Source organism: Ovis aries, chromosome 2 (assembly GCF_016772045.2).
Source record: "Ovis aries strain OAR_USU_Benz2616 breed Rambouillet chromosome 2, ARS-UI_Ramb_v3.0, whole genome shotgun sequence".
NCBI classification, from domain to species: Eukaryota; Metazoa; Chordata; class Mammalia; order Artiodactyla; family Bovidae; genus Ovis; species Ovis aries.
Window position 1 is genome coordinate 200,050,891 of NC_056055.1, and position 18,013 is coordinate 200,068,903.

Consider the following 18,013-nt stretch of genomic DNA (forward strand, 5'->3'; position numbering starts at 1 on the left):
CCTAAGGCCGACCACCACATACTGTTGTGTAGATTCTTCAATACATAAGAATTCTGGCCAGAAATGTGAAGAGGCTTGAAATACAGCCCTTGCTGCTCCTTTCACATCATCAGTTAGCCATAGTGCCCCATCCATTCAATGGGAGAGCTTTTTCCTAATTCACGAAAAAGTGCTGAGTGGGCCAATTGCAGCCATGCCTAAACAGAGCTCCTGCATTATAAGACAGGATCAGGAAATGCTGGTTTATGTTCATCATGTTTTATTATCATGTTCTCAGACATAAGTATCTGCTTGACATTTGGTAAAATCTTCAGCTAGGTAAGTGATTCAAGTTGGGTTCCTCAGGAAACAGATTCTGAGATTTGCATGCAGGAGATTTTTGGGACCTGTACTTGGGAACAGCACCTGAGAAGAGTGAAGGAAACAGAACCGGACAAAGAAGTTGAATTGTGATGTTGAAACAGCGTCCTCAGCAATCCTAGGATGACTTTCTAAGTTGTCCCCTGTGACCAGAATTCCCTCTCAACCCTGTACTCTACTGTCTATAGTCGCTGGATGCAGGCTGCTCCCAGAGTGGACCTGACTGGACATGATGGTTCTCTTCAGCTGAGGGCAGTTTCTGGACAGGGGCACAGCTGAGAACAACCCACACTCACAACACCTGATGGAACAAAGGGCACAGTACTGAAGTGGATTTGGCACACCACAGCATATGCTAAAGTAGCTTCATAACCACTGAGTGACTTTTTCACCACAATGGGATTAATCAGGTTACCACTGTTTGCTTTTGGTTGCAGGAACACCTGATAGAAACAGAATGCTGCTGCTGCTGCTGCTAAGTCGCTTCAGTCGTGTCCGACTCTGTGCGACCCCATAGTCAGCAGCCCACTAGGCTCCTCTGTCCCTGGGATTCTCCAGGCAAGAATACTGGAGTGGGTTGCCATTTCCTTCTCCAATGCATAATAGTGAAAAGTGAAAGTGAAGTTGCTCAGTCGTGTCCGGCTCTTCGTGACCCCATGGACTGTAGCCTACCAGGCTCCTCCATCCATGAGATTTTCCAGGCAAGAGTACTGGAGTGGGTTGCCATTTCCTTCTCCAGATAGAAACAGAATAATCCCAGGAAAAATTCAAGCTTTTTTCTTAGGGCACCTCAGAGATTGCAGTGAATACCAGGAACACAGATCCAATAAACAAAAATTGTCTGAAAATACAGGTTGCAAGTTGTATTTAATGACTGTAGGCTTGAAAATATCTTAAAAGTTTGTCCTCTATTGGTTCCATGTTCAAGAAAATATCTGTATTGGTTATGATGGGGCAACATAATTAAAAAGCAAAACCTTCTTGCAACCCAGAAAACCTTTCCTCAAAGGTGAAATTTACTGAATAAGCGTGAAACTTGTGGTACCATATTGGTACCAATGTGTACCAATGGACAGACAATCCACCCATGAGAGACTGCAAAGACAGAAAGGAATCTTACTCCCGTATATAGTCAAGCAGGTACAACCCATTACATCACACACAGTTCATCAGAGCTTTACCCAATAATTGGAGTGACCATCTTATTGGCTTTATCCAGAAAAAAAACAAACTGCTTATATCTTTGTAACAGGAGGTACTTTTGTAAACTATAGCAAAGCAACTATCAAACTTGGGCTCTTACCTTACTGAAACTGGGAGATAGTGAAGCTATAACCCTTGAAATTCGAATTTCCAATTCACAGCTCAGAAATGTACTTGAGGAAACATTTCTGAGTTGTGAGACTGGCAAGAGACTTATTTAGCTATGAAACAGATTTACATATGTTTGGAAAGCATGGAGAAAGAAATTCTGAGAGAAAAGAGGAAAAAGGGATTTTCGATAAGGAGAGTTAAGCCTCATTTTTATTTTCTATTTGCTATCTCACTATATATGTGGATGTGTTTAAGGCCGGGTCTCCTTAAAATGCTGAACATTTTTAGAGACAACAAGAATTCAAAGCCATCTGCATATCAAAATGTCAAAAAGTTTTTTGAGCTGACTCCTTGTCAGATATATGGTCATTGTTTTTAACCTCTTGCTATGAGCAATGATGTCCTTGTATTGAACAGGAGAAGGGTGTTCACCAGAATTATCTTTAAGATGCTTTCCAGGAATATTTTAAGCCACCCATCCATTTTGGGTTAGTTGAACTTAAAACTAAACAATATTATTTTAAAATTCATTTAACTGGATTTATGTACCAGGCAATGAGTTGGCACTGTCAACGTCTCCAAGTACTGGAACTCCCAGTCATCAGACGTCTTTCACCCGCATAAGGATCAAATGATGGTGCCAGTGCAATCTGCGTATTAATGTTGGCAAGGCTTGATTTACTTTGTATTTAATCTAGATGAGTATACATATAAGTCCAAATATTTTCTTCCCTAAAACATCCTCAGAGGACCATTGCTCTAATTCAGTAGTTTAAGAAAAATGTATTGAATTCTTGTTTTTTATCATCATAGGGTTAAGTTTGAAATGTACAAAAATGAATAAGATGAATTTTGCAGTCTAAAGTAGAAGGCAGACACACTTAAAGACATGTATCAGTGCAGCATAGTAGGTGCCAAACATATTAATGGAGGATAAAGTGTAAGTTGTAGATTTTGGAAAGGCTTCTTGGAAAGGATAAAGTCTGAACTGAATTTTTCAGAAAGAATAATGGTTTAGTGAAGAGAGACGGAATAAACTTTTAATGTAACCAAAATGTGACAGTATGAAACACCATGTGGAATCTGGTGGATTTCAAGTAGTCTGATAGTCCTAGAGTATGAACAAAGAGAAGTGGAGTAGGCAGAAAGGAAGCCAGCGATATAGATAGTAGCCATGCATGGCCACATATGCCAAAGAGCCTGGACCCTATTCAGATGGCACTGGAAAGCCAATAAAGCTTCATAGTGGTTAGTCAAGTTTGTATTTAGGCAATTCCCTCTAGCTACAATATGGAGGGAGTATGGATATGAAAACATATCACAAAGTCATGACAATCAATTTAAACATGGTATTGGATGGCAATCAGAACAGACAACCCAGAAGCAGACTGAAGTACATGTAAGAATTTTATAAATGACAAGAAGGATAATTCAATTCAGTAAGAAAAGGATAGTTAATGAAGAAAATAAAAAGTAGACCATGTTTTGTTTTTAAAACCTCATTTAGCTTTGTACACACTTATATACACATATAAACTAAATTTAAAAATATAGAAAGACTGAATACTTAAAGAAAAGCAATAAAAATCTTACCAAAAAAGTAGGAGATTACATGTACAATCTAGGTGTTGGAAGGTCTTCCTAACCAATGCCGAGAAGACACACATTGGTTATATGAAAATAGCATAATGTATAAGCAAAACTACCATAAACAAAGTCAATAAATAGTAGAAAATCTAATAAGGGTAACATCTGTAATACACTGGTTGGGTTTTCTGAGAAGCATGATGAGTTTGAGATGCAAGAGGTTTATTGGAAAATAACACAGTAGAAGAAAAAAGGAGGATCAGGAAGTAGGCCTACCTCCTATCTGGCAGGAGACCAGATATAGACCTAACAAAAATCTCAACCAGCCATGGGGCAGCTCTGGAGCAATGACTGCCTGTTGGAAGAGTTCTGTCATGGTGAAAATGTTCAGGGCCTATTGGCTGGAGATTGCCCAAAGAAAAGAAGCACTTGTCCTCAGCTATCAATGCCTCACTCAGTTATCGGCAAGGGGCTTCCTCAAGAACAAGACCATGGATTAGAAGTTGGTGGACCCTGAGTAACTGGACATCTGAAGGCTATCAGTGAACCACACATTTTGTAGCTGGAGAGTGAGTCCTTTATTTGAATGTGGCATCTCTGTTTGATATCTAACTTACAAACTGAGAAGAAAAAGGCATTCAATTCAATGGAAAATTAGGCAAAGCACACTTATAGACAGTTTACTAAAGATTAAGTCCAAATGGCCAAGAAACATTCGAAATGATGTTTAATAATATGAAAAGTACAAATTAAGATAACAATGGAATATAATTTTATACCATAAGAGGCAGAAATTAATGAGAGCTACAATACCCATCGAATGGAATATAAAGTGCTGTTATTCTTTGGAAAAATCTAACTGGCATTATCTATTAAAATAATAAAATACATATACCCTTAGACCCAAAATTCCACTCCTGGGAATCTATCTGATGGAAATGAAATGATTAATTCATAAAGACATGGGTACAAAAATGATTGTTACAATGTTGTTTATAGTGATGAAGAATTAGAAACAAATACCCACAATAGGGCAATGCCTGCATTAATTATGATATAAACATACCATGGACAATCTTGCATCTATTTAACAGAATGAATTTGTGGATATTGCAGAAGCAGTGGTAGGATCCATATGAGGTATTATTGAGCGAGAAAAGGAAATTTCAAATGAGTATGTATAAAAATATCTCCCCTTGCTTGTTTGTAATTCAAAAAATGATAAAATTTATATGTGTATATCTACAAATATGAATGTAAATAAATCCAAGCTGGAAAGATGCATACTAGGTTGCTAATTTATCTTGCAAGGAGTGGGAGGATTGGGTAGGTGGAGGAGAAGAGAAATGTACAAGACAGGTAAAAGAAGATTAAAAAATTGTACCAAAATATTCATATGATCACATTTATGCTATTATTTCTAAATTTCTTAAGAAAGGCAAAATACAGCTTGCAGAAAAGAAAGAAGAATATGTCACATAAATGGAAATAACCATGCAAATTTCATTGAAATATACAACATTTTTTAGTTTTGCAGATTTAATAGATGCCAAGAATATTTAATTGTTACATAGATCAAACAGTATCGGCCATATGAGCCAATAGCATGAAAAGAATAGGGCTTTGGTAAACTTATGTGTCTGTATCACTTAAGAGTTTAGATTCTACTGTAGTAACAAATGGCCTCCGAATCTGAGGGACTTATGACAAAGATTGCTTTCTTGCTCATGTTTCATGTTCATTGCAGATTGACTTCAGCTCCTGCTCCATGCCAGTTTCAAGATTCAGCCTTTTACTGCTGAGCCACTGGGGAACCCGTGGTAAGTACATACTAGCTCTAAAACTTATACACACAGTGTTCTACTCGTCTTTCACTGACCTAAGCAAGTCACATGGCTGAGCCTCCTGTGAATGGGATAAGGCTGTATTAATGCTCCCACAGGGAAGGATCAGTGACCATCTCTCGAAGTAGGATGATCTGCTCTATGACAAACAGTATTAATGAAGTATTTGTATGTGATCATACTAATGAATGTTATTAATGATTGGCGAGTTAAGGGAATTAATGATGAGAAAAAAGAGAAAATATTTTTTATAATTCAGTAGGTGCTTGTTTTGCACCCACAGGTAAGAAACATATCTTTTGATTTTCATTTTGTTTCAATCACAAATCACAGACTATTCTTTATATTTTCAAAACACAAACTAAAACTCTTTTAATTTGTATTTTGCATATAGGAAGAATTAAGTTAGATGGAATGGTAAGATGCTATTGTATACACATACTTTATTTTTCTGAAGTTTAGAATTCATAACAGTATGTTTCTCAAACATTATAAAATTATTCCTTTCTTTAGAAACAAGAGTCTGAAAGTAATAGTGTTTGGTACCTTTTGTTCAGAGTTTAAGTATGTGCTCATAAAGAATCTTCCAAATAAATTTTCTCTGCAGCTATGAGTTTAGTTACTGAAAAATCATTTCAGCTAGGAGAGACTTTAAAGAAAACTCTGTAACCTTTTATTACAGTAATTATAGTATTATACTATGTTTGTTGCTTGTTATCTCATTTTACAGTTTAAATTAAATTTTAGTCCTTTGCTATTGCTCAATATTTCAGGTGATTCTTTTAACATGTTTTCCCTCTAATCTTTTGAAAGCAGTTGTGACATTATCTGAACAGTTTCACCGGTACATTTTATATAGAACAGAGAATGGTAAATTCCCAAGTGCAGTGCAACAGCTGTTGCTCCTCCACTGTGGGTTAAGGGTAGGGGCGTTGTATCCATGGTGACCTATGTAAGTCAATGAGGGTGGGAACTATGAGATTCTCACAGGGGTTAATGACAGAGCAAATGCTAGCAACTGAGCTTTCACTAGACATTTGGCTTCAAGCAAATTTTTCTTTATTTACTTTTAATTGAAGGTTAATTGCAATGTTGTGTTTGATTCTGGCATACATCAACATGGATCAGCCATAGGTGTACATATATTTTCTCTTTCTCAAGTGGATTTTTAAAAAGCAATGTATTCACATTCTAAGTTCCTCATTTTTATAAAGCAGATAAGCTTGTGCTAAACCAAAGAGCTATACACCTGAAAACTTAATTGAAATGAAAAAGTGTTTACAAAAGAGACCATACTTTTACTCTTGTCTTATATTTTAATTTAAAACATGCATTATAACTTTCTGCTTATTTATATAAAGTACTCTACTTCTTCCTCCCAAAAGATTTGAGGTAGGATATAACAAAGACATAATAAGATTAATAAAATAAGTAAAAGAGTAATATATCATCAGTTCAGTTCAGTCACTCAGCGGTGTCCAACTCTTTTTGACACCATGGACTGCAGCACACCAGGCTTCCCTGTCCATCACCAACTCTTGGAGTTTACTCAAATTCATGTCCATCGAGTTGGTGATGCTATCCAACCATCTCATCCTCTGTTGTCCCCTTCTCTTCCTGCATTCAATATTTCCTAGCATCAGGGTCTTTTCAAATGAGTCAGTTCTTCGAATCAGGTGGCTAAAGTATTGAAGCTTCAGCTTCAGCATTAGTCCTTCCAATGAGCATTCAGGATTGATTTCCTTTAGGACTGACTGGTTTGATTTCTTTGCAGTCCAAGGGACTGTCAAGAGTCTTCTCCAAAACCACAGTTCAAAAACATTAATTCTTTGTCCTTCAGCTTTCTTTATGGTCCAGCTGTCACATCCATACATGACTACTGGAAAAACCGTAGCTTTGGCTAAACGGACCTTTGTCGGGAAACTAATGTCTCTGATTTTAATATGGTGTCTAGAAACAATGAAAACAGTGAAAGAATTTATTTTCTTGGGCTCCAAAATCACTGTGAATGGTGACTGTAGCCATGAAATAAAAAGACATTTGCTCCTTGGAAGAAAAGCTATGACAAACATGAAAGTGAAAGTGAAGTCGCTCAGTCATGTCCGACTCTTTGCGACCCCATGGACTGTAGCCTATCCAGCACTCTCGCCTGGAAAATCCCATGGACGGAGGAGCCTGATTATTGTTTCCCCATCTATTTGCCATGAAATGATGGGACCAGATGCCATGATCTTAGTTTTTTGAATGTTGAGCTTTAAGCCAACTTTTTCACTCTCCTCTTTGACTTTCATCAAGAGGCTCTTTAGTTCCTCTTGCTCTCTGCCATAAGGGTGGTATCATCTGCATATCTGAGGTTATTGGTATTTCTCCCTGCAATCTTGATTTCAGTTTGTGCTTTGTCCAGCCTGGCATTTTGCATGATCTATTCTGCATATAAGTTAAATAAGCAAGGTGACAATATACAGCCTTGATGTACTCCTTTCCCAATTTGGAACCAGTCCATTGTTCCATATCCGGTTCTAACTGTTGTTTCTTGACCTGCATGCAGATTTCTCAGGAGGCAGGTGAGGTGTTCTGGTATTCCCTTCTCTTTAAGAATTTTCCACCAGTTTGTTGTGATCCACACAGTCAAAGGTTTTGGCATAGTCAATGAAACAGAAGTAGATGTTTTCTGGAACACTCTTGCTTTTTCTGTGATCCAGTGGATGTTGGCAGTTTGATCTCTGCCTTTTCTAAATCCAGCTTGAACATCTGGAAATTCTCGGTTCACATACTATAGAAAACTAGCTTGGAGAATTTTGAGTGTTACTTTGCTAGGGTGTGTGAGATGAGTGCAGTTGTGCGGTAGTTTGAACATTCTTTGGCATTGCCTTTCTTTGGGATTGGAATGAAAACCGACTTTTTCCAACCTGGTGGCCACTGCTGAGTTTTCCAAATTTGCTGGCATATTGAGTGCAGCACTTTCACAGCATCATCTTTAAGGATTTAAAATAGCTCAACTGGAATTCCATCACCCCCACTAGCTTTGTTCATAGTGATTTTTCCTAAGATGCACTTGACTTCATATTCCAGGATGTCTGGCTCTAGGTGAGTGATCACACCATCGTGGTTATCTGGGTCATGATGATCTTTTTTGTATCATTCTTCTGTGTATTCTTGCCACCTCTTCTTAATATCTTCTGCTTCTGTTAGGTCCATACCATTTCTGTCCTTTATTGTGTCCAAAGGAAAATAGTATAAAGAAATATGACTCTTTATTTTCTTCCAGTGAGTCCTGTGATACTAACAAGCATGAATAAACTTCACATCTTGGTGAAATTGGAGGAAGAACCCCTACCACATGCAAATAAATTAGATTTAGGTGGGAGAGAGGAGAAGAAGCCTACCCTTTATTCACTCCTACATGGCAAGTGTCAGACATCAGGAGTATGTTTGATTTGAAGAGGTTTATATTATAAAATCATACATAGAAAAGTCTCAAGTTGTTAGAGAAAATAGATAAAAGAAGAGATACAAGTTTGTTTTCCCAGGGGCATCATTGCTGCCATTCCAGTGATAATTTCTGTAAATGCCTTTGTGGCTTCTGTATCAGTAGGGAACATAACCACGACCTGAGCTCCAACTCTAGGATCCAGGTCAAAGTAAGTTAATACATAAGAAATAAATCAACACTGTCTATTTTTAAATGACCTCTGCCCTGATCATACAGGCTGTTCCCAGATGATTGGCTTGGGGCTCCTGATAGTGTATTTTAGCCTCAGGATCTACATGGAGTGATTCCTGAGGGGGTGTGTTATTGGCAAACACCTGGGCATTCTGTTCTCCTACAGGTAGAAAAGGTTTTCCAACACCTGGATGAAATAGCAGCCATCAGACCCTGAAGAATATTGGCTGTAATTAGTGATGTCTTAAATATTGATATTTATTGCCTTTCAGTACCTGGAAGAATTATTAAACTGGTGAATTTAGACCTATCGTAAACAATTTGCAACTGGTTTTTTTTTTCTTCCCTGCTGTGAGGCTTGCAGGATCTCAGTTCTGCAACCAGGGATTGTACCAAGGACCAAGGCAGTGAAAATAGAGAATGTTAATCACTAGGCCACCAGGGAACTCTCATTTTTATAGTACTGTTATTATGAAATGGAGTATCCTTGTACTTAGAAATAAAATTAGTTGATTTTTATGTTTTAATTACTAAAACATAAGGGATTAAGAAATGCCTGTCAAGAAAAGGAGAATCTTGAATTTTAAGAGGTTATATTAAGTTTTGGTTATCTTTTATTGACTTAGCATATGTTTTGCTGTTGTTGTTTATTTGCTCAGTCATGTCCGACTCTGTGACCCCATGGACTGTAGCTTACCAGGGTCCTCTGTTTATGTTGTCTTCAGGCAAGAATACTAGAGTGGGTTGTCATCTCTTTCTCCAGGGGATCTTCCCAAACCAGAGATCGAACCCATATCTCCTGCACTGGCAGGCAGATTCTTTATTACTGAGCCATCTGGAAAACCAGCATATATTTGCTCTACCATAATATTTTCCCTACAAATTACCCTACAAATCTAAATGATTAATGTGTGTTGGGGAGTTCTATAAAGATATATGTGGCTCATCTGAAAATGTTGTACTTACATTTCAATGCATCTTTGTTGTTGTTCAGTCGCTAAGTTGTGCCCAACTTTTTGCGACTCCATGGACTGCAACATGCCAGGCTTCCCTGCCTTTCACTATCTCCTTGACTTCGCTAAAATTCATGTTCATTGAATCAGTGATGCCATCCAACCATCTCATCCTCTGTCGCCCCCTTCTCCTTTTGCCCTCAATCTTTCCTAGCATCAGGGTCTTTTCCAATGAGTCGACTCTGGAGAAAGGAAAAGATATACGCAACTGAGTGCACTGTTCCAGAGAATAGCAAGGAGAGATAAGAAAGCTTCTTATGTAAACAGTGCAAAGAAATAGAGGAAAAGAATAGAATGGGAAAGACTAGAGATCTTTCCAAGAAAATTGGAGATACCAAGGGAACATTTCATGCAAAGATGGGCACAATAAAGGACAGAAACAGTAAGGACCTAACAAGCAGAAGAGATTAAGAAGAGGTGGCAAGAATACACAGGGGAACTGTACAAAAAAGGTCTTAATGACCTGGGTAACCATGATGCTGTTGTTACTCACCTAGAGCCAGATATCCTGGAGTGTGAAGTCAAGTGGGTCTTAGGAAGCATTACTATGAACAAAGCTAGTGAGGGTGATGAAATTCTAGTTGAGCTATTTAAAATCCTAAAATGCTGATATTAAGAGAGGAGGTAGTTGTGCCTAATGTGAGTGGTTCCAGATTTGAAGGAGTGGTTCTTCAGAATAGGTGAAGTCTCTAGGACCATCACGAGACTTGTACGCTATGAGAACCTTGTGTAGTAGGAAGAACCACAAGCTTTGAAGTTGTCTGGGACTCCTATCCTGGTTCTGTCACTCTGAGCAAGTGAATTGACTCTTTTGACCCTTAGTTTCCTTATCTGTAGAGTGGAGATCAGATTTCTTCATTGAGGATTATCTGGTCCATATTAACAGAAAGAAATTATAAGTTCTCTTTCCAAATGTGATTTCTTGGTAATGTATGGAAAGTCTTACTATTCTCACTGGATTTTTCTTAGGCCCACAGTTCTGGAGTGACTAACCTGAACTAGAAGGACTACCTTGACATATCTGGTCTTTGATTCTGGGCTCTATATTTTCAGGTTTGCTGGATCTGGCTAGGTTCCCATCAGTTGTTTTTTAGTCCAATTCTCGATTTCATGTTACTCCAGTTTATTCTAATTTTGCCACTGCTTGTTTTGGATCTGCTCTGATTTTTGCCCTAGAATGGAGTTCTAGGATCCTTAATGATAAGAAGTTCTTAGTGACAGAGCCATTTTTCTTTATCAGAAGCAGTTGTTTTATTCAGTCAGAGGACTGCAAAGGTGAAGATTCTGTCCACAAGTATTTAGTAAGCACTTACTCCGTACCAGGCATGGTTCTGGGAGCTAGAAATAACAGTAATGAACAAAATAGGCTTTTATGCACATGGAGATTGTACTGTGGGGCAGAGACAGGAGGGCAGTGTGACAGACTATATAGAGAAACGACTCCCTGGACAGGACTGTTTATTTACAGTGATAAAATCCTATGAGAAAACAAAACTGAGTAATATGCATAACATAGTGTGTGTGTGAGACTGAAGGAGCAGCTTGAAATTTGTGGTTAGAGAAGGCTTCTCTGAGGTGGTGATGTTTGAATTGACAATTTATGATTCTTATTCACATCCCTTCTGCCATTCCCCCCACTCAGCTTCCAATTTGCCCATCAAGTGATTGTCACATTACTTGGTGAAAGATTGGATGGCAGGAGCTGTGAGTGATAGTAACTTGCAGAGTTTTAATTTTTTTTTAAATGAAGGTGTAGGAATGTGGCTATGGTTGCTGACCTAAACGAATCTGGTTAACCTTTCTCTCAGTCTTGCCAGTGGGGCCAGAGTAGAATCTGTGCCTGGATAGGAGCAGGTTCAATGGAGAGTTCTTTTTAGTTTTTAACTGAAAATATGAATATCAGGAGAAGCCTTCTGAGCTTATGCTAGAGGACCACAGAGTGAAATCTGCTAGGTCAAGGTCCATCTGTATTCTCACAGCATAATATATAGACAACAGTCTTTATGAACAGATGCTCAGAGCAAAGATTCAGAGGTGTGTGTATGTGCGTGTTTGCCTTCATGTGAGGCTGAGACAGAATGCTGTTAAGGGAGAAAAGAGATGAGAATAACTGGACATTATCTAGTTGAAACAAGAAAAATTTTGTATACTGCTTGCTATACTTTCTAGTTTATTTTTTTGAAGATCACTGACTATAAAAATTAGTAGGGTGACACTAATTTTGATATCAAAAATATTATTAAGGTCATATACACAAATGATTTACATCAGAAATCCCTGGAAATATATTAATATTGTAGAACAAGACAGAGATAACCACAGTTTTACATTTCTCAGGACAACCCAAAAATGGAATTTTTATTAGGGAAACAGAAAGATGAAGCTCTGAAAGCAACTGTAGAAGACTCAAATGAAACATAATAATACTTGAATATCAAAGAAAAACAGTGATAGCTTAAAATAGAGTATATTTGTGAGTATGTCAGTGAAGTTGCTCAGTCGTGTCTGACTCTTTGCAATCCCATGAACTGTAGCCTACCAGGCTCCTCCATCCATGGAATTTTCCAGGTAAGAGTACTGAAGTGGGTTGCCATTTCCTTCTCCAGTTTGTGAGTAGAGCAAGTAACAATATTTCTTATGAAGGCAAAGGACATGTATGGTCATTTTATGAGCTTTCCCGTTAGCTCAGTCGGTAAACAATACTGCCTGGAGTGCAGGAGACTCTGGTTTGATTTTTGGGTCAGGAAGATCCCCTGGAGAAGGAAACGGCAACTCTGGTGTTCTTGCCTGGAAAATCTTATGGATCGAGGAGCCTGGAGGGCTGTAGTCCATGGGGTCACAAGAGTTGGACACAGCTTAGTGAGTAAACCACCCCCACCATGATCGTTTTAAATGTGGGTGCCCTTTTACGTCCTTCCTTTAGTCTGTGGATTATAAGGGCAGTTCAGCTCAGTTGCTCCGTCGTGTCTGACTCTTTGCGACCGCATGGACTGCAGGACGCCAGCCTTCCCTGTCCATCACCAACTCCCGGAGCTTACTCAAACTCATGTCCATCGAGTGGGTGATGCCATCCAACCATCTCATCCTCTGTTGTCCCCTTCTCCTCCTGCCCTCAATCTTTCCCAGCATCAGGGTCTTTTCAAATGAGTCCGTTCTTTGCATCAGGTGGCCAAAGGATTGGAGTTTCAGCTTCAGCATCAGTCCTTCCAATGAATATTCAGGACTGATCTCCTTTAGGATGGACTGATTTGATTTCCTTGCAGTCCAAGAGACTCTCAAGAGTCTTCTCCAACACCACAGTTCAAAAGCATCAATTCTTCGGTACTCAGCTTTCTTTATAGTCCAACTCTCACATCCATACGTGGGTTATAACGGCAGATCGGTTGAAAGGAAACATTGAATTTTCTCTCTTGTATTTTTTTCATCTGAGAAAAAAAGAAAAAACCCATCGCTTTTATGATGCAGTTCTCAGAATCTCACTAGAGGGTGGTGTTGATCTATAACCAGAGGTTGCTAATCTGGTACATTCATTAGTAGGCTGCACTTATATTTAAAGAAAAGGTAAAATGAAGGCTTCTCAGTCTTCCCTAAAAGTTGGTAAATGTCAAGTCTGAAAACTCCCAAGGGCCTCTTCCAGTTCTGGCTTCTTGCAGCCCCAGAGGAGCCAGATAAAGTAGTGAAGAGATTACTGGAGGAGTTAAGTGGCAGATTCTAATTTAAGCTCCTGCTAACTAGTAGACAAGAAATTAAAGCTTTCTGGGCCTTCTTCTCATTTGGGGCGGGGTGGGGGGGGGGAAAGGCCTGTTCTAGATGATCTCTACATCTCCTTCTATCTCTGAAATTCTGATATTCTAACACATTCTGAGTCTAAAGGCTGCAGAATTTCTCCTGTTCTTAGTCAAAGGAACAAGTAACATTGCAAATTATAAAATTATTAATAATTAGAAATAACAATGTTATAAATGAGATTTAACACAGATTCTAATATTCAGTTCAGTTCAGTTGCTCAGTTGTGTCCGACTCTTTGTGACCCCATGAACTGCACCACGCCAGGCCTCCCTGTCCAACACCAACTGCTGGAGTCCACCCAAACCCATGTCCATCGAGTCGGTGATGCCATCCAACCATCTCATTCTCTGTCGTCCCCTTCTCCTCCTGCCCTCAATCTTTCCCAGCATCAGGGTCTTTTCCAGTGAGTCAGCTCTTCACATCAGGTGGCCAAAGGATTGGAGTTTCAGCTTCAACATCAGTCCTTCCAATGAACACCCAGGACTGATCTCCTTTAGGATGGACTGGTTGGAACTCCTTGCAGTCCAAGGGACTCTCAAGAATCTTCTCCAACACTACAGTTCAAAAGCATCAATTCTTCGGCGCTGAGCTTTCTTTATAGTCCAACTCTCACATCCATACATGACCACTGGAAAAACCATAGCCTTGACTAGATGTACCTTTGTTGGCAAAGTAATGTCTCTGCTTTTTAATATGCTGTCTAGGTTGTTCATAACTTTCCTTCCAAGGAGTAAGCGTCTTTTAATTTCATGGCTGCAATCACTATCTGCAGTGATTTTGGAACCCAGAAAAATAAAGTCAGCCACTGTTTCCACTGTTTCCCCATCTATTTCCCATGAAGTGATGGGACCAGATGCCATGATCTTAGTTTTCTGAGTGTTGAGTTTAAGCCAACTTTTTCACTCTCCTCTTTCACTTTCATCAAGAGGTTTTTGAGTTCCTCTTCACTTTCTGCCATAAGGGTGGTGTCATCTGCATATCTGGGGGTATTGATATTCCTCCCGGCAATCTTGACTCCAGCTTGTGATTCTTCCAGCCCAGCGTTTCTCATGATGTACTCTGAATAGAAGTTAAATAAGCAGAGTGACAATATACAGCCTTGATGTACTCCTTTTCCTATTTGGAACCAGTCTGTTGTTCCATGTCCAGTTCTAACTGTTGCTTCCTGACCTGCATACAGGTTTCTCAGGAGGGAGGTCAGGTGGTCTGGTATGCCCATCTGTTTCAGAATTGTCCACAGTTTATTGTGTCCACACAGTCAAAGGCTTTGGCATAGTCAATAAAACAGAACTAGATGTTTTTCTGGAACTCTTTTGCTTTTTCGATGATCCAGCGGATGTTGGCAATTTGAGCTCTGGTTCCTCTGCCTTTTCTAAAACCAGCTTGAACATCTGGAAGTTCACGGTTCAAGTATTGCTGAAGCCTGGCTTGGAGAATTTTAAGCATCACTTTACACGCGAGTGAGATGAGTGCAATTTTGTGGCAGTTTGAGCATTCTTTGGCATTGTCTTTCTTTGGGATTGGAATGAAAACTGATCTTTTCCAGTCCTGTGGCCACTGCTGATTTTCCAAATTTGCTGGCATATTGAATGCAGCACTTTCACAGCATCGTCTTTGAAGATTTGAAATAGCTCAACTGGAATTCCATCACCTCCACTAGCTTTGTTCATAGTAATGCAGAAAGTCTTTTAAATTAAAATACCAAATCTTACTAGGGAATCTCAGAGCCATCCTTTTTTCATCTATCCGAGAATTCTGTTGATAATTTCTGTGCCTTAATGAATCATTCAAGGATATCTTTTGCTTGCTAACTTGCTGGAAATAAACAAAATATGTTTACATAGGATTATCTAGAGAGAGGAAGTTGAACCATTCATTATCAAGTGTTTTAGGATAGAGATTAAGTCCCTTACCTCACCTTGCACTTAGCCAACATGCATCCTATATGTCTTTTCATACTGTTCATGGGGACAACAGAGGACCAGATGGTTGAGTGGCATCACTGACTCAATGGATATGAATTTGAGCAAGCTCCGGGAGAGGGTGAAGGACAGGGAAGCCTGGTGTGCTGCAGTCCGTGGGGTCACAAAGAGTCGGACACCTTTGAGTTGACTGAACAACAACAAATCCTGTATGTGGTTTGTGAGGAGTCATTCTTTACATGGGTTTAGTTGGTTCTGTTTCCTATTACCCTCGTGTTATCTAATTCCCTTTCCTTGTCATATTTATTAACAGTGCAAAGTGAACTGAAGATTTTTGCATGGAACCTGAAGCAAATTATCTAACAACAGGGTTCCAGGAAACCCTGGTTTATCTCTCCCCGGACTTAACTTCTAAAGGTGAGAGTCTGCAGTTAACGCCTGATGGTTTGAAGTCACCCCAAAGGCACTGACATCAACACCCCATTTCTTCCAGATTGCTTTGCTTTGCAAATGAAGGTTTCTTTTCCCCTCCCCTCTACCCCACCCCCCGATTTTGATGCATCTCCAGGGTCGTGTCGAACATCTAAACTTCTCAAAATGTACGCACACGGGAGCGTGCTCTCACACCCCACTCGAGTACTCGAGCCTGGCTGGGCCGGCTCCCAGTTAGAGAACACATTCCATTCTTCGTGCTCGGGCACACCCCTCAGCAGTGGGGATTGGTCGGGCCGACCCCCTGTCGGCGAGGCGAGGCTCCTAAGAGGCCCAGACGCCTGCCAATCCCCACGGGCTGTCAAAACAAGTCTTCCCTCCCTGTCACAACAGAGCGGAGTGGAGGTCGCCGCCGCCGCCGCCGCACTTCCTGGGGCCGCTGCGCCGCGGTCCCTGGGCAGGTGGCGGGTGCCCCGGGCAGCGGTCGCCGGGCTCCAGCCCTTTTCAGGCCGCGCGCGTCCCGGCCTCTGCGGCCGCCGGGCCAGGCGCCCGGTGCCTTTTGTCTGGCGCAGAGCGGGCGTGTGCATCACATTTCGGACACCTCCCTCTCCTTGTCGTCTCTCCTCCCTCCTGCTCACATCTTCTCCGCCGTCCCCGCCACCCCTCCACCCGCCGCGGACTGCCAGCCTCCTGGACCAAAGCCCGCGGACGTCTCTACTCGAGCGATGCCTCCTCTCCAGAAAGTTGCCGCCGCCGCCGCCGCCGCAACCGGGCGGTGAAACAAAGTCTGGCCGGGCCGCCTCCCGGTGCAAGAGCGCACCCGTGCCCAGCGGCTGCACTTCGCTGCCGGGCGTGCCGCCTCCCCACGGGGAGCCCGAACCGCGCTCGGCCATGGCCGAGGGTGCAGCCAGCAGGGAGGGTTCAGCGCCGCCTGACGCGGCCGGGGAGCGAAGACGACCCCGAGTGGGCCCGGATGCCACCTCCGGGGACTGTGTGGCGGCGGCCCCTGGGGGCCGGTGGAGGGACCGTCGCAGTGGGGTCGCCCTGCCCGGAGCTGCGGGGCCCCCGGCGGACAGCGAGGCCGCCCTCCTGGAGGCTGCGCGGGCGACCCCTCGGCGCAGCAGCATCATCAAGGTAAGCGAGGCCGCGCGGCCACGGGAGCTTGGCTGTGGGTGGGCGGTGGGTGGGTCGTGGGGCTGGGGCAGGATGTACGGTGTCCGGAGGCATCTCAGGCTTAGCATTGTTTTCTCCAGTGTCGTTCATTACCAAACCTTCCTTCCTTGTCCGGAGGTTCCCAGACTCAGCTCTTGGCTGTGAGAAGCAGAAGTGACTTTTTTTTTTTTTTTTTTTTCTCACCGCAGAGGAAAAGTTCCATTCTGCGTCTTTGCGTTTTGATCGATGCTTTCCCTCATTTTCTCTGAAAGTTTCTCTAAACCACTGATGTAAGGAGGAAGGCAGAACCCATTATAAATGCAGACCTGCCGGAAGGTTGTGCACTGCTCTCCTACGAAAAGTTAGCTTTCCCCTCACAGTTTACCCTCAAGTGGGAAAAAACCCCCAAAACAAAACATACAAATCTTCGAGGCTCAAACTGTCTTGAGATTTCACGAAGCGTGAACCTTCCTCATAGGCAGGCTGTTTTTGTCAGTGGACCCTGCGGCAAAGTAGGCAAAGTAAAGAGCGAAGGTGCAGCCTAGAGTTGTGCAGATAGCGTAATTGGAAAGCAGTAAATCCACCAAGCATCCCCACTGGTCCTCGTGGTTATCATCACATCCAGGAGAATGCTTCCCGACCCTTCAACTACCAGTCAGGGTTTCTATCTATCCGTTTGGCTAGCCTCACCCCTCCTCTTGTCTCTTTCTGTCTTCCTTCCACTTGGGGCTTGCTTCCTGTTTGAGATTTCATCTTGGGTTCATGACATCAGTATAAGGTCTCCTGGAATTCAGAACCTTTCCACAGGCTTTGGAAGAGGGCCTTTTAGCATAAATGCGTGAGTACATAATCTTGAGTACATGACATTAAAATTGATCTTGGAAGAACAGTCAGTATGAAACTGCTTCTATATAAAAATAAGCCAAAGATGAAATG

The 18,013-nt window shown here is 41.4% G+C and overlaps 1 protein-coding gene across 3 annotated transcripts in view; it reads left to right on the plus strand.

Moving 5' to 3' along the window:
• Nucleotides 1-16,288: 16,288 nt before the first annotated feature.
• Nucleotides 16,289-18,013, plus strand: part of PLCL1 (phospholipase C like 1 (inactive)) — a 373,074-nt gene continuing 371,349 nt past the window's right edge. For all 3 annotated transcript variants that reach the window (XM_060410160.1, XM_004004801.5, XM_060410159.1), the window contains exon 1: nucleotides 16,289-17,059. In XM_060410160.1, coding sequence (XP_060266143.1) covers nucleotides 16,899-17,059 — 161 coding nt within the window. In that variant the 5' untranslated portion in view covers nucleotides 16,289-16,898. The remainder of the gene's footprint in view (nucleotides 17,060-18,013) is intronic.